Source organism: Pseudorca crassidens, chromosome 15 (assembly GCF_039906515.1).
Source record: "Pseudorca crassidens isolate mPseCra1 chromosome 15, mPseCra1.hap1, whole genome shotgun sequence".
Taxonomy (NCBI): Eukaryota; Metazoa; Chordata; class Mammalia; order Artiodactyla; family Delphinidae; genus Pseudorca; species Pseudorca crassidens.
Genome location: NC_090310.1, coordinates 45,294,137 through 45,311,889, shown reverse-complemented (window position 1 = coordinate 45,311,889; position 17,753 = coordinate 45,294,137). Strand labels below are relative to the sequence as shown.

The 17,753-nt window shown below is 40.9% G+C and overlaps 1 protein-coding gene across 4 annotated transcripts in view; it reads right to left on the bottom strand.

Annotated features, from left to right (window-relative positions):
• The window catches only part of LOC137207503 (kinesin-like protein KIF16B), a 278,846-nt gene that overhangs the window by 211,705 nt on the left and 49,388 nt on the right, over positions 1-17,753 (bottom strand). For all 4 annotated transcript variants that reach the window (XM_067707442.1, XM_067707444.1, XM_067707443.1 and 1 more), the window contains exons 10-12: positions 17,245-17,420; positions 4,819-4,884; positions 1,892-1,951 (exon numbers count right to left, since the gene is read on the bottom strand). In XM_067707442.1, coding sequence (XP_067563543.1) covers positions 1,892-1,951; positions 4,819-4,884; positions 17,245-17,420 — 302 coding nt within the window. The remainder of the gene's footprint in view (positions 1-1,891; positions 1,952-4,818; positions 4,885-17,244; positions 17,421-17,753) is intronic.

Below are 17,753 nucleotides of genomic sequence, written 5' to 3'. Positions count from 1 at the left end.
GTGAGCAGAAAACAAGTCCAGATTTAAAACACAGACCCCAGCAGAGAAATCTACAAAGGGCTTGCCAGCTCAAACGAAGGGAAAAATCTTAAATATCATTAGCCTTTCCCATAACCTTTAACACCTAGCACATAACACCTCTCTATTCTCATCTCAGACGTTATAAAAAATAAAAATAGTAAGATTTATGAAAAACAGAATTGGAATTGAAGGAGGATTTCGTTTCCAGGCCCGGAATAACATTATGAGCAAAAGTTCAGGGGTTCGCCACAGTGACTCAGTGTGGATAGCTCTGCAAGGCTGTTGTAAAACCCCTACCACGGTGACGAGGCAAGACCAGGCAGATGGGCTGCGATCTGCATTCACTGCGGCATTGCCTTCTGTGCTAAAAGGCACTATGTATACTAATGGCTTTTCAAACAGCTAGCTACTAGATTTCTCCTTTCCTTACGTGCAGCAGATTTCAGTCCTCCCTTTCTGGCAAATTTGCTGAGGAAAGTATACGTGGTGCCTTGAACGGTCCAACGGCTGGGCTACGTAAGTCTGGGGCTGCAGCACTACTTCTCCGAGTTGATGCAACATAAACGATGAAAACAGTCACATCTTTGCTGGTGCTTATTCCCCACCTGACTCTTCAGAATTGCAACTGAAGTCTTTGCTCAGTTTCCTGCACAAAAACCTCTCAAAACAACAAACGCTGAGAAAGTACCTCAAAATAACACATTATCATCATCATCAGGAGGAAAGAAAAGTCTGGACGCAGAAGCCTCACTTACTGCAGGGCTTTCTGCAACTGGAAAGAATATCTCCAGGACCAGTCATGACCCATGGCCACCGAGGACTGCAGCTCAACCCCACTCATGAGAAGTAAGCTTTTTAGCCCCCAGAGCAGGCCAGCTTGCTAAATGGTACAAGGAAACTATACATAATGTAATGCTGACCCCACTCTCAGAGAGAGTGACTCAATGGCTACTCCAGGTCTTCAAAAGTTTCCCCTGTGAAACGGTCACCAGGTGCCCCCTCTTCACGTGAACGGCGTCCAAGTCAGGCTTCTGCCAAGACACATACCTAAACCTCATCTATCCAGCCTCGCCCATATTCAAGGGAGATTCCGTCCTCTGGGAAAGTTTTACCTCAACAGACCTCAAAAGCAAACCCAGGATTCACCAATCACCTCTGAATCGTCTTCTCTCTTGTGTAAGGACAGACAGACGCTATCAAAGCATAAAATTCCAGTCTGAACCTCAAACCTAACGTGGCTGACCCTCCACGGATGACACGAGTTTCCTGCGACCTCAGCAAAAAATGGGACCACAAAGAAACGTGTATTTTGAAGCACAGAGTATGAAACTCGGAGGCCATTACTGACATCTTTTCACCATGAATCTTGCCAAGAATGCAGACCATCACTGCCTAGCCTTTGAGACATACAGAGAAAAATTCCAATAGGAAATTACTAGTTGAGAAATTTCTGAAGTCTAGCCATGCTATGCACACATATTCCACAATACTGCCATGAGAAGTATTTTTTTATTTAACATATTGCTTTTATACTGGGTTTAACAAAAGCAGAAAGGCAAAGTGGGTGCCCTTGAATATTAAATGGAATTTAATATGTGCTGACTCAAAAATGGAAAAACTCCACAAGTGAGAGCAAATATCTTAAGTATCAGCATCACCCCTAAACACACAGCTTTTAATGACTAATAGCTCGCTTTCCCATCTCTTCAAAATCAAACCAGAGTCCCAGCCTCCCAAAAGTCACTAATCAATTCCACTGATCTTACCTTAAAGCAAAGCACACAGTCGCCATTTTTGAGGGAGACAGAAAAGAAGTTTTACCTACTTAAGCCAGCACAGTAAGATCACGACACTTTTTTATAGTCCTTACTTTCAAAATATTTTGGGTTTCATTCCACTTATTTGTCCATTCCTTGGTCAATTCTTGAACCTAAAAGAAAAAACATACATATGTGATTGCTCCACAAAAAAAATGACTTGGATTTTCTTCTAGAAAGTTTCCAAACTCTTATAGATTATGGAACAATGTACAATACTTTTTTATAATTAGGTAGCAATGCCTCAAAGAACCATCACCAAATATAAATCACACAAGCTGATCTTACCCTACAACCTACATCATGGCAAAGGAAAGAATAGAAAAAAATGTGTCAAGTTGTCTAGAGTTTTATAGCAGTCTTTTTCCAGGTGTACTTCAATAAAAGCTGCTTCCTTGGATGTTAACCAAAATTACAAGTTCAAAGATGACAACGCCCCATTACATGGGTTAATTTTTCCTGATTATACTTTAGGTCCTAAGAAATAGTGACTTACTTTACTTTCCAATTAGATGTGATGATTAAATCACCCTGGAAACTGCAGTTTTCTTTTAGGAGATAATCTGCTTTTGTAGCTAATTAATAGGGTTTATAAATCTCAGTCTATCTTTAAAAAAAAAAAAGGCGGCTCTTTAATTGACTCTTAGTAAAAGCAAAAACTTTTTGATAAAAATCAGCTTCTTTCCAGTCTGCGGTAACTTAGGGGAGAAAATATGCCCCATTGTTGAACACAGCACAGTTGGAAATTGCTTCTCAAAGTTAATGAAAATATTCTGCTAGTTCCATACAACTTTTTAAATGACCTTAGTGAGTGATTCATTAAGTAAAGTGATACCTGATTGAGAGGTAAGGGAAAAAATGGAAAATTCTGTAAAATGAATACACTTAAGGCTAAAAGAAAGTGACCTCTGAGGGGCATAGAGGGGGACACACCCTCCCAAGGCCTTTTCCCTCCTGTCCTTCATCTTTCCTGCCTCCTACCCATCCAACAGCAGATACCAACCCAGTTCAACTGACTGGTCTTCCCACCAGTAAGTTACCCGATTTAACCAGGTCAAAGTGAAGGCACAGAATACACTGGATTATACTCTCACTGCTAAGAGGAAGATACTCCCCGCAGGCCATTAAGTAATATAAATGGAAAGGGCGTGGGTCAGCAACCTCCATGAAAGACCACGTTCGTTACTGACAAGAAATAGAGGAACTGGAGTGATGGTTTACCCAGAGCAAAACCGGAACACCTCTCACCCACCTGAATTCGTTCAATCGGCATTCATTTTACCCCTCAATTTACCTCAAACAACTACAGGAGTTCTACGTTACCACTGTTTTCAATAAAATATCTTAACTGGTTACTAATGTCAAACCTATCATGTTCTTGGAACAAACAAAAGAAACAGAACTGAGCCTCTCTAACTCTGATTTTTGCTCGTTTGTACTGGTTAGGCAAGGAGGCCTTCCTTTCATCACTTGAGTGATGCCAGCCCCACAGCCTCTAAAAGCAAGAAAAGTCACCGGGCTTTTTGTTTTGGAAAAGCTTTCAGAGAGGGAATATTCTTACGCCTTCTCTCCCTACAGAAGGGGAAAAGACTGGGGTGATGAATTTACTAATTTATAATAATCAGTTGACAGATACTCTTTGGCACTTTATCTGAGAAACACAAAGCATTTAACAATAAACGCTTCGGCATTTCAACAGATAAATTCTCCCTGAAGAAACGCAAGCCAATTAATCCTTTTCCAATTCAATCAAATAATCTAGCTTTCAACAAATCGTTAAGTATGCCTTGGGTTTCTTTCACTACTGAACTTAAACCAAATAATCTTCATTTATAAAATTAATTTAAAACTGCAAAGTCTGATACCACCTCTAATAACGTGACCAGTTGATAAAATTTATAGCCAAGCAGATGGCAAACAATTTTAAAAGGTCGGCAAAGACTAGATGAAAATTTAGAAAATTTAGAAAATGTTATGAACAAGAGGGGCAGTCATTTCTGTCCCAGCAGGTATAATGCATTCAAATTAAAATGTTTATTGGTTTCTATTAACTTGCTAGGTATTTCTGAAAACCATTAGTAAGAAACAATTTAAGACTATACAGACATTTCAAAGCCCTCAAAATGAGAATCTGAAGTACTAAAATACAAAATGTCAAGAGAAAAATAGGGATTAAGAAACTAATGTTTTCACTAATGCTATTATCAGCAAATTAATCAGCATAATTATCCAGGGAAGTGTCAACAAGTTCCTAACTACAACGCAATTTATATCTTCAATATTGTGTATTCTTGAAAGAGCTCTACCAACAGAATCCAATTTTCTTTCTCATTCTGTTTTAACCATTCAGCACAGTGAACAAAATCCACTCCAAAAATGTTATTAATGCTGTTTCTCCTTTTACAGAGGGTTATTTTTCTTTAAACAAAAAATAGTATAGAAGTAGATCAGCCATGAAACTAGTTTTCAGAAAGCACCAGCACACGAACTGTGGCTTCGGCCCAGAACACCCACCCCCCACCCCCCGCCTCAAATCCCACCTCGCTTAAGATCAACTAAGCATCTACTCGGAGTATTCAGTGATTCTCCAAGTGCTGCACTTCCCTCTGGAAAGTAAAAGGATGACAAAAAGCTCCACGCTGGTCGTGGTAAGGCTATGGGGACCACCACTGTGAACACAGCCTCCCTCTCCCGAAGGCCGGGGCTGCCTCACTACCGTGTGAGACAACGCACATGTGAATCTCAGTTGCTGTTAACCATCGTGTGCCAGAAAAATCCCATTTATTAAGTCACAGAGAACATGAAATGCACAGGTAGTCAACTGCTGTGCTTCTTTAAAAATGGGGTGAGGGCGGGCAGAGTGTTAAGTGTCATATAGAAACAAAATGAGTCTCAAACAGCAAGTACTAAAAAGTATGCACTTAAAATACTGAAAGCTATGATTTTTCTCAAAAACATAACCAGTCAAGGTATCACTTACTCTGGCTTCATTCTGCTGAAGTTTCTCCTCCATGCTTAAGGCTGTGGGAGAGTCCAAGAGGGCAATCTACAACGTAAACCAAAAAAGACAGCAGCAATTAGTGAACACCAGTAATCTAGAGGAAGGACCCAGCCGTGATATTGTAAATTATCAGAATTGCCAAATAAACTATCAAACAGAGGTAAGAAGTATTGTCCCACAGCCCCCCAAAAAGTGTCAATCATCACTAAATCTTTAACCCATGGGTTTCATTTCTCATAATATTCAAAACCACGGCACCCTGGTAAAACTACATTTGCAACACAAATCAGCAAAGAGAAGGAAAAAGAAAAACATGTAACATACTGACATTTTATCAAAATCAAACACAGTCTAAATCCCTAGATCCTGAAGGATTCGTCTGTTTTGAATGTATACAAAGTACACATTCAAAAAGAAAGCGTAAGTCTTGCTCAACCACAGCCTTCTGAGATTCATCCACACTGACACGTGCAAATGAAAACTCCTTTATCATCACCGCTGGATCACATCCTGCGTACAGTATGACTGTACCACAACCTGTGTGTCCAATTCCCTATCCGTGCTGTGAAGGTATAAAGACTGACGTGAGAATGATGAACATCAAATTCAGGTTTGCCCTGGGGGGACAACGCAGGCAGAGACGGGAGAGGCAAACACAACCAGGTGGGGCGCACGGGGGCTCCAACTGCATTTGTAACTCATAACCTGAGAGGCCGGGACACGGGGCTCCCGACAATGTCACAAGAAAAAAAGGAAGGGGGTCTCCCTCCCGTCCCACCCCATAGGCAACCTCTCTTGGCCAATTTGCTATGTAAATGTGCAGTTATTCTGGGCACATGCAAGCATGTTTGTGTTGTTTTTCTAAACATCAACAGCATGAACACTATTCTGAACATTGCCTTTTTCACTTCACAGACTATCTTGGGGAAAATTCAGTACGAGTAAGTCCACTGCATTCTTTCTAACAATTCCAATTCCACTGTAGAATACTCCATTGTGTGGCTATGTTACAATTTATGTCCGTACTTTCCTTCAATGGACATGCAGTTTTTTCTCATCTTCTGCTTTACCAGCGAAGCTACAGTGACCATCTTACACCAGTTGCCTACAGTATGTGTGGCTGTGTATCAAGAGAGCAAAATCCTAGAAGGGCATGTGTGGGTCATCTATATGTAGGATTTTTTTTTAATTGCCAAGGTGTCCTTCGCAGAGGCTGTCACATTTTTTTTATTATTATTTACTTTTCAATTTCTATTCAAACAAATATAACCCATGAGGTGGTCATCTTAGGCTCAGTTAAACATTCAGACTCACAAGACACGGTAGGCCATGCTTGGCATCTGTCTGCTGGGCAGAAAGCAGAGCTGCGGCAGGAAGGGCAGGGTCCCAGCCGAGCCCAGGAGCTACTGCCTTTGACCCTCCTGACGGGTCCAGATTCAAACGGGCACATGGTACCCACCTTGGCTGAGAAGCCCAGGCCCCACAGGAGGTAGCGTCTCTAGTAACAACACCAGAGGCACAACCTCCAGGACCCACCAGGGACAAACCCAGTAACAAGAGTCAGCACCCACGGGGAAACCCCGAGCTGCGGTTTCTCACAGGGGTTTACATACAGTTCATCCTCATGCAGCTGCAATTCACCTGTTAGGGGTCACTGTTATCATTAGGGATGCTGTCTGGTGATGGAGCTGGCATCCCACTTTTACCTGGTTTACAGAGAAGGAGGCCAGCTAGTTAACCCTTAGTAAAGGAAAGTCATCCTGAGTGAAGGAAAAGAGCTGCGTTAACTCATCACCACAACGCATCCCTGCCCCTCTGCACCTCGAGGGTCATCTTGTACACAGATGGTACTCAATAAATGTTTTCCACTGAAGAAGTACCGGTGGCAGGTGTTATTATGACTGCATCGCTTATTAGATGGTTGACAATTTTCAAAACAATTAGTAACCCCTTTATAACATGGCTAATTGTACAGACACCGCTGTTAGGGTTTTTTGTCTATAATCAGAGCCGAAACATTCTGACCATTATCCTCAACTTGGGAGACAATCACTGACTAAATGTACGCATACAGACTACTATTTTGGGGCACATGTAAAGAAAGACCTACCTAAGTCCTTTTAAAAGACATCTTTAGTAACACTAAACCATTTGCAATTAAATTATTCCTTGCAAGGTGTCTGTTTAGAAGACAAATGTTCAGGATTAAATAATACTCAGATTAAGTTCCTGTGTTAAACCAAGAGGAAAACTACATCAGAACTTCAGCAACATCAACGCCACCAACAGGCAGCCACCTCATGTCTCCCACCTGTGCCCACACACTGGGCGATCAAGTGTTTTATCTCTTCCCAGCTGATGGGTGGAAAGGACATCTCCTTGAGGTTATAATGTCCATGCAGTAAAAGACAGAGCTTGATGACGTTCTCTGTATCTACATGCATGTATATACTCATTGCTTCAGATCTGCACTGACCGTATTGCAAAAGACAGTAAGCACATGTTCACATGTTTAGAAGCCATTTCGAACTCTCTTTTCTATGAACTATGCTCATATTCTTTGTTCACTTTTCTGTCAGGTTGTGATCTTTCTTTTTTTTTTAAATAGAAGCTCTTTTCATAATAAGGAAAGTAGCCTTTTGTTGCATGAGTCGGCAATCTTTTCTCCTGGTTTGTACTGATTAGAGCAAATTTCCATGATGTCATGTAAATGTGCTACGTCCTCACTTATTTTTGTCCCGGTGAGCACTCACGGAATGAGACAGAGAAGTTAACGTTCCCCGTGGCGAGTGTGTGGTCTCTGTCTCCTGCCATTTCCTACAATCGTGTTGGGTTTTTTTTCTTTTATGAAAGCTGACTTCCTATTTGATTTTAATTATGAACTGCACTCTCTGTCATGATAAAGTGCTTTTTCTAAGGCTCACATCATGCTGTTTCTGCACTGCTCTCTTTCCCCTTGAATTACCTGGTAGGCCTTTGCCCATTCTCACACACACCATATCACCTGGTTTTACTGTGACCCTCTCTGAGATGTATCTATCTTCAAAGTTTACACGTAACGACACTTCCATTATCCTGCTATTATTTATAGTTTATCTGCGACTCCAGCTACACAATGAGAAATCCATCATCCTTCCACCTCCTCTTACTCGCTGTGGTCTTTGTTTCCTGGACTGTTCTTGCTTATTTCATTTCTGTATTGTTTAATTTTCTTGTTATCTTCAGGTACATTCAAGAGGGAAGAGTTAACATTTTCTCTCTGCCAAATTCAAAGCAGCAGTCTGCTTTGAAATACAACAAAAGAGGACAAGTGAAAAGACAAGATATCCAAATGCTCGACTTCATGAATCATCTGAAGAGTGCAAACCAGTCATTCTGTGATACCATGAAGCTCCAACAGAGTGGCTACGATGAAAAATAGACAATACCAAGTACTGGCAAGGACCTGCAGCAACTAGAACCGGCATCTTCATATACTAATATAAGTTGGTATAACAACTTTTAAACATGATTTGGCAGTATCTACTAAAACCGAACATAATGTACCCCTTCTGACATACCAAATCCACTCTGAGGTATAAGCCTAACAGAAATGCATCTGGACATTCTTGAAAAGACAGGCAGAAGAAAGTCCAAAGCAGCACTAATAGCCCCAAAAAGCCCATCAAAAATGGAACAGATGAGTTGGGACATACTTGTATGATGGAATACAACACAGCAATGATCATAAATAGATCTACAACTCCATGTACCAACGTGGATGAATCACACAAACGGTCTCAGATGTAACTTGTTCACTATTATTCACTGCACGGCACACTCCCACCGGCCCATGCAAGGCCCTTCAATTTGTCATTGTTCTCACTTTCCCTTTTTTCCCCCCCAACATCCTGCAGCCCTGCTGCCTGTACCCTGTCACCTCCCCAGCCCTCATCATGGGCCAGCACCCTAGTACATCTGCAACCCTTGGGTTTCCTATGCCTATGTGGTTTTCTTTTTGGTTTTTTGGGGTTTTTTAAATACACCAAAAATATTTTTATTCAAAATTTTTTATACTCAGCAGCTCAAATTTTTTTATATTCAACAGAAACAGAGATGGCAAATTCTATGAGGCTTCATATTCAACTAAATTCCAACTCATTAAAATTGGTTTTCTTTTACTTTAAAAAAAATTATCATACAGTAAAATTGACTTTTTGGTATACGATGCAATGAATTTTAACACAGGTCTAGATTCACGCAGCCACCACTACAATCAGAACACAAAACAATTCTCCCAGTCCGGAAACCTCCCTCCGTGCTCTTTTTGCTGTCACAACCTCTTCTCACCCCTAACTTCTGAAAACTCCAGATCCGTCCACTATCCCTAAGCTTTATGAGAACGTCACATAAATGGATCTTTTGACACTGGCTTCTTTTTCTCAGCATAATGCCTTTGAGATTCATCCAAGTTACTGGTGTATCAAGAGCAGTCCTTTCATTTTTATCGCTGACTTATTCCATGGTATGGATATACCACATTCACCGCTGGAGGGCCACGTGGATTGTTTCCAGTGTGTGACATTTCTGTGTGAACTGAAAATTTCACTTTTCTAGTGTAAACACCCAAGAGAGGGACTGATGGGTCATATGGTGAGTGGATATTTACTTGGTAAGAAACTACCAAACTGTTCTCCAGAGCGGCTGCGCCGCTTCACACTCCCGGCAGCAATGTATATTTGCTCTCCAGCCCCATCGGCACTTTGCCAAGTGGGAGTGCTTTTTTAATTTTAGCCATTCTCATAGGTGTGTAATGGTGTTTCATTGTGGTTTTAATTTGCATTTCCTTAATGACTAGCAGTGATGAACATCTTTTTTTGCACTGCTTTCTTTTTTTGAATTTTATTTATTTTTTTATACAGCAGGTTCTTACTAGTTATCCATTTTATACATATTAGTGTACGTATGTCAATCCCAATCTCCCAATTCATCACAGCACCACCACCCACCCCCCAACCGCTTTCCCCCTTGGTGTCCATACGTTTGTTCTCTACATCTGTGCCTCAATTTCTGCCCTGCAAACTGGTTCATCTGTACCATTTTTCTAGGTTCCACATGTATGTGTTAATATACGATATTTGTTTTTCTCTTTCTGACTTACTTCACTCTGTGTGACAGTCTCTAGATCCATCCACGTCTCTACAAATGAGGCAATTTCGTTCCGTTTTATGGCTGAGTAATATTCCATTGTATATATGTACCACATCTTCTTTATCCATTCATCTGTCGATGGGCATTTAGGTTACTTCCATGAACTGGCTATTGTAAATGGTGCTGCAATGAACACTGGGGTGCATGTGTCTTTTGGAATTATGGTTTTCCCTGGGTATATGCCCAGTAGTGAGATTGCTGGGTCATATGGTAATTCTATTGTTAGTTTTTTAAGGAACCTCCATACTGCTCTCCATAGTGGCTGTATCAATTTACATTCCCACCAACAGTGCAAGAGGGTTCCCTTTTCTCCACACCCTCTCCAGCGTTTGTTGTTTGTAGATTTTCTGATGATGCCCATTCTAACCGGTGTGAGGTGATACCTCACTGTAGTTTTGATTTGCACTTCTCTAGTAATCAGCGATGTTGAGCAGCTTTTCATGTGCTTCTTGGCCATCTGTATGTCTTCTTTGGAAAAATGTCTGTTTAGGTCTTCTGCCCATTTATGGATTGGGTTGTTTGTTTTTTTAATTTGAGCTGCATGAGCTGTTTATATATTTTGGAGATTAATCCTTTGTCCGTTGATTCCTTTGCAAATATTTTCTCCCATTCTGAGGGTTGTCTTTTCATCCTGTTTGTAGTTTCCTTTGCTTTGCAAAAGCTTTTAAGTTTCATTAGGTCCCATTTGTTTACTTTTGTTTTTATTTCCATTTCTCTAGAAGATGGATCAAAAAAGATCTTGCTGGGCTTCCTTGGTGGCGCAGTGGTTGAGAGTCTGCCTGCCGATGCAGGGGACACGGGTTTGTGCCCCGGTCTGGGAAGATCCCACATGCCGTGGAGTGGCTGGGCCCGTGAGCCATGGCCGCTGAGCCTGCGCGTCTGGAGCTCCGCAACGGGAAAGGCCACAACAGTGAGAGGCCCGCGTACCGCAAAAAAAAAAAAAAAAGAAAAGAAAAAGATCTTGCTGTGATTTATGTCAGAGTGTTCTTCCTATGTTTACCACTAAGAGTTTTATACTGTCTGGTCTTACATTTAGGTCTTTAATCCATTTTGAGTGTATTTTCGTGTATGGTTTTAGGGAATGTTCTAATTTCATTCTTTTACATGTAGCTATCCAGTTTTCCCAGCGCCACTTACTCAAGAGACCGTCTTTTCTCCATTGTATATCCTTGCCTCCTTTGTCATAGATTAGTTGACCACAGATGTGTGGGTTTATCTCTGGGCTTTCTATACTGTTCCACTAATTTATATCTGTTTTTGTGCCAGTACCATATTGCCTTCATTACTGTAGCTTTGTAGTATAGTCTGAAGTTAGGGAGTCTGATTCCTCCGCCTCCACTTTTTTTCCCTCAAGACTGCTTTGGCTATTCGAAGTCTTTTGTGTCTCCATACAAATTTTAAGATTCTTTATTCTAGTTCTGTAAAAAATGCCATTGGTAATTTGGTAGGGACTGCACTGAATCTATAGATTGCTTTGGGTAATATTGTCACTTTCACAATATTGATTCTTCCGATCCAAGAACATAGTATATGTCTCCATCTGTCGGTATCACTTTTAATTTCTTTCGTCAGTGTCTTATAGTTTTCTGCATACAGGTCATTTGTCTCCCTAGGTAGGTTTACTCCGAGGTATTTTATTCTTTTTGTTGCAGTGGTAAACGGGAGTGTTTCCTAATTTCTCTTTCAGATTTTTCATCATTAGTGTATAGGAATGCAACAGATTTCTGTGCATTAATTTTGTATCCTGCAACTTTACCGAATTCATTGATTAGCTCTAGTAGTTTTCTGGTGGCATCTTTAGGATTCTCTATGTATAGTATCATGTCATCTGCAAACAGTGACATTTTTACCTCTTCTTTTCCAATTTGTATTCCTTTTATTTCTTTTTCTTCTCTGATTGCCATGGCTAGGACTTCCAAAACTATGTGGAATAATAGTGGTGAAAGTGGACATCCTTGTCTTGTTCCTGATCTTAGAGGAAATGCTTTCAGTTTTTCACCACTGAGAATGATGTTTGCTCTGGGTTTGTCATATATGGCCTTTATTATGTTGAGATAGGTTCCCTCTATGCCCACTTTCTGGAGAGTTTTTATCATAAATGGGTGTTAAATTTTGTCAAAAGCTTTTTCTGCATCTATTGAGATGATCATATGGTTTTCATTCTTCAATTTGTTAATATGGTTTATCACATTGACTGATTTGCGTATATTGAAGAATCCTTGCATCCCTGGGATAAATCCCACTTGATCATGGTGTATGATCCTTTTAATGTGTTGTTGGAATCTGCTAGTATTTTGTTGAGGATTTTTGCATCTATATTCATCAGTGACACTGGTCTGTAATTTTCTTTTTTTGTAGTGTCTTTGTCTGGTTTTGGTATCAGGGTGATGGTGGCCTCATAGAATGAGTTTGGGAGTGTTCCTTCCTCTACAATTTTTTGGAAGAGTTTGAGAAGGATGGTGTTAGCTCTTCTCTAAATGTTTGATAGAATTCACCTGTGAAGCCATCTGGTCCTGGACTTTTGTTTGTTGGAAGATTCTTAATCACAGTTGCAATTTCATTACTTGTGATTGGTCTGTTCATATTTTCTGTTTCTTCCTGGTTCAGTCTTGGAAGGTTATACCTTTCTAAGAATTTGTCCATTTCTTCCAGGTTGTCCATTTTATTGGTATAGAGTTGCTTGTAGTAGTCTCTTGGGATGCTTTGTATTTCTGCAGTGTCTGTTGTAACTTCTCCTTTTTCATTTCTAATTTTATTGATTTGAGTCTTCTCCAGGAGGGCTTACGCCAAGGAGTACTTCCCAGAATTTCTGCTGCCCGTGTCCTTGTCCTCACCATGAGACACAGCCACACCCCACCTCTGCAGGAGACCCTCCAACACTAGCAGGTAAGTCTGGTTTAGTCTCCTATGGGGTCACTGCTCCTTCCCCTGGGTCCCGATGCACATACTACTTTGTGTGTACCCTCCAAGAGTGGAGTCTCTGTTTCCCCCAGTCCTACTGAAGTCCTGCAATCAAATCGCAGTTACCTTCAAAGTCTGAGTCTCTAGAAATTCCTCCTCCCGTTGCAGGACCCCCAGCTTGGGAAGCCTGACGTGGGGCTCAGAACCTTCACTCCAGTGGGTGGACTTCTGTGGTATAAGTGTTCTCCAGTCTGTGAGTCACCCACCCAGCAGCTATGGGACTTGATTTTATTGTGATTGTGCCTCTCGTACCATTTCATTGTGGCTTCCCCTTTGTCTTTGGATGTGGGGTATCTGTTTTGGTGAGTTCCAGTGTCTTCCTGTCGATGATTGTTCAGCAGTTAGTTGTGATTCCGGTGCTCTAGCAAGAGGGAGTGAGAGAACGTCCTCTACTCTGCCATCTTGAACCAATCTCCCTGCCTATGTTTTTAAATTCCATAAATTTGACCTTATGTAAAAGTGAGAGCAAGAGTATATACGACATGATTACATTTATATAAAGAACAAAAATAGGCAAAACTGAAAACCAACCTCTGCCTTAAGAAGTCAGGATAGAGGTTACCCTTGAGGGGAAGGGCAGGCAGTACTGGGAAAGGAACATGAAGAGGAGTTTCTAGGGCGCTGGTAATGTTCTGTTTCTTGATGGAATGCAGGTTAGATGGGTAAATGCAGCTTGTGAATATTCACTGATACGTATACTTATAATATGTATAATTCTTCAATGAAGAGTTCACATGTATGTATATATACATATATGTGTGAATATAAACCACTACATATATATCTGTATGTCTGTAATCTATGTAGTAGGAGAAGCAAATACGTGTCAGAATCTTTTGCCGTACTTAAACTGTGCTTTGAAACTCTGATACACATAGCATTCTGCATAGGCAAATAAAATTATTACAAGTAGGAGCTTTTATTTGCCTGTACTTAAACAAATAACCCCGAAACAGAACTCTGATATGAGTAGCATTTTCAGTGAATCATGGCAGCATCTGCAATAGGATATTGTGGGAATAGAGCAATATCACTAGAAAAATTTACACTTAAGGACACCTGCTGGACTTTCCTGGTGGCACAGTGGTTAAGAATCCACCTGCCAATGCAGGGGACACGAGTTCGAGCACTGGTCCGGGAAGATCCCACATGCCGCGGTGCAACTAAGCCCATGCTCCACAACTACTGAGCCTGCGCTCTAGAGCCCACACGCCTAGAAGCCCGTGCTCTGCAATAAGAGAAGCCACCGCAATAAGAAGCCCACGCACCGCAACAAAGAGTAGCCCCCACTCACCACAACTAGAGAAAGCCCATGCGCAGCAACAAAGACCCAATGCAGCCAATAAATAAATAAATAAATAAATAAGAAACTTGTGAATGTTATCTTTATTAAAAAAAAGAACACTTGCTTATTTTATTGAGCATCACAAATTTAATTAATTTTGGATAAGCCTGTATTGTCTCACAACAATTTTTAGCTTCAGAGTGTGATAAATTATTTTAAATTGGACTCTTGTTTTTGTTATAATGTATTAAATTTATCAAAGAATTTTATCTTCAGTTTATCCTAAAACAGACAACTATCTTTTCCATCCTCACCCCCAAAACTACAGTAACAAAAATAATCCTTTAATGACTGTGGTGGTCTTTGGCTATGAAAGAAACAAGACAACAAAAGATCACAAAGTATAAGGCAACTGGCATATACAACACCTCTGAAGACGTTTCTCAGACAGAATGTGTAAAAGTTTTAATAAAGTTTTTCTGTCCATGTGATAAAGCTCCTTTCGAGGATTTCCTCAGTTTAATTTTAAAAGGCTGATCTTTCTTTGCTCATAACTTATTAACATATTAAGTATAAGAAATTAAACCAAGAATTTTCCAAGTACTTCCCTTCACATGTAGTAGTTTAGACGATCCTTACATATTTACTGCAGATAAATGTTGTTAAAACATTGAAAAAAGATCCCAATAATAAGGGGTATAAATAAAAATGACTATTGTGGCTCGTGTCATAAGTGATTCAAGCCTGACAACATCACATGCAGCGGGACTCTGTGCTGACGGTTTCTTTTCACACACGGGAAAGCTCCACATCAAAAAGAACAATGTATGTGGAGATATTTTTAGGTGCAGAGCAAGTCCTGGCCCACTGCAGTCCACCAGCTTATGGGACAGCACTGTTGGGTGTGTTCCAGGACTCAGGAAACTCCGCAAGGTTCTCGGCCTGTCGATATTCTCACAGGTCAAACCACTCACGGGATGGGATGTCAAGGACTTCGAGGGCCATATTTTCCTGAAGGGAGAGCTGCTCTGGAGAGAGCAGTGTGCATTTAAAGAAAAGTTTTGGGTTTTTTTAATGATACACTTCAGACATCCATTCACGGGTTAGGAAAATGGGAAGAACTGTATCTTTATTTCTAACTCCAATTTAACCTAGATTTTCTTTTTCTTTTTTTTTTTTTTGCCACACCATGCAACTTATGGGATCTTAATTCCGCAACCAGGACTGAACCAGGGCCACAATAGTGAAAGCACCGAATCCTGACCACTGGACCGCCAGGGAACTCCCTAACTCAAACGTTTTAAAAAGTGCTCCTTGGAATCTAGAAAAACGGTACAAATGAACTTATTTGCAAAACAGAAACAGAGACAGAGATGTAGAGAACAAATGTGTGGATACCAAATGGGGGAGGATGGGATGAACTGGGAGATTGGGACTGACACATATACACTACTATGTATAAAACAGATAACTAACGAGAACCTGCTGTACAGCACAGGGAACTCTCAATGCTCTGTGGTGACCTAAATGGGAAGGAAATCTAAACAAGAGGGGATACATGTATACATATAACTGATGCACTTTGCTGCACAGCAGACACTAACACAACACTGTAAAGCAACTATACTCCAATAAAAATTAAAATTAAGGGACTTCCTTGGTGGTGCAGTGGTTAAGAATCCACCTGCCGATGCAGGGGACAGGGTTCAAACCCTGGTCCGGGAAGATCCCACATGCTGCGGAGCAACTAAGCCCGTGAGCCACAACTACTGAGCCCACGTGCCGCAACTACTGAAGCCCGTGTGCCTAGAGCCCATGCTCCACAAGACAAGCCACCGCGATGAGAAGCCCATGCACCGCAACCAACAGTAGCTCCCGCTCGCCACAACTAGAGAAAGCCCATGCGCAGCAACGAAGACCCAACGCAGCTGAAAATAAATAAATTTGTTTGTTTGTTTTTTTAATTAAAATTTAAAAAAAAAGAATAGGGCTTCCCTGGTGGCGCAGTGGTTGAGAGTCCGCCTGCCGATGCGGGGAACACGGGTTCGTGCCCCGGTCCGGGAAGATCCCACATGCTGCGGAGCAGCTAGGCCCGTGAGCCATGGCCGCTGGGTCTGCGTGTCCAGAGCCTGTGCTCCACAACGGGAGAGGCCACAACAGTGAAAGGCCCGCGTACCGCAAAAAAAAAAAAAAAGAAAAAGAAAAAGAATAAAGTTTGAACAGGGAAAAAATAAATAAATAAATAGAATTAAAAAATAAATAAATGAAAAGTGCTCCTTGATTCTCTCTCACTACAGTATCCAAACCTAACAGCACGGACCACACTATGAGCACAGAATGCAGCTCGGTAAGTGCACCATGCAGATTATAAGGAAGTTTTCTGTAAAAAACACAAAAGGACAAGCAAGGCTCCTTCACGAAAACCCCAAGAGATCCTGAAGTGAGGCAGTTTCAACAATCAAACAAAGACCCGGGGAAATCGCCTGAGCCAGGCCACAGGGATGTCACACGTGTCCCTGCATCACCATAACCACTTCTATAACGGGCGATACAAAACAGAGATTCAGGAAGGTGCTCAAACGAGTTTTTCATTCTGTTAAAATACACTTTCAAGTCATAAAATGCTTGGGTAGAATCTTAAACATTACTCAAGCCCCTCGATTTCCTTCCACTAATGGAGATTATGCTGCTAATCCTATTGCATGCTAAATTTCCATCCGTAATTGATAACTATTAGATAGTTAATCATTTTGGGTTTAGTGGATAAAATCTTACACACGGAGCACATAATGAATGCAAAGGCCAACGGGAGCGTGCTGTAAAGGAAAGGCCGGCAAACTCATTCAAAGCTTTACTTAGCACTTATTTACTCAAATCAATACAACCACGGAGATAAGTGCCTCGTTAAGATCTAGAAATTGGTGCCATTACTCAAAGAAAATTACCCATAAGTCTCAGAAAAAGCCAACCTGATTCCCTTGAGCAAGCAGCATTTTCAGCCTGGCTATTTCAGCTCGCAGCTCACGGATAAGCTTGACGTTGGCGTCCTCATTAATTGTAGGCTTGTTGATGATGTTTTTGGCTCTATTTGCATAGCGAAGGGTACTTAGGGTTTCTCCGTAATTGACATCAGCAGGTGAAATGGCTGTGAAGAATGAATTCAAAAAGTAATTTATCCGGCGCTCCGTTTCATTTAACACAAAGTTGGTTTGTAATTTAAAAGTCAGATTAACCCCAGGTCATTGGATAGACTAAATATTCATTGCCACAGTCATGAATATTAAAAATTATCTAGGACTCATAGGAAAAGTGCTCACTATACCAAATTAAATGCCATTTCGCTCTTTTTAAGTTTAGAATCGGCCATCTAACCAAATCTCCTCTGCAGCTTAGGGAGTTTTCTCCGTTGAAAATATAAGAAGAGGATTTCAAAACTATGTACGCTTCCAATGTAAAGTAGAAATTTAAATCCTTTTAG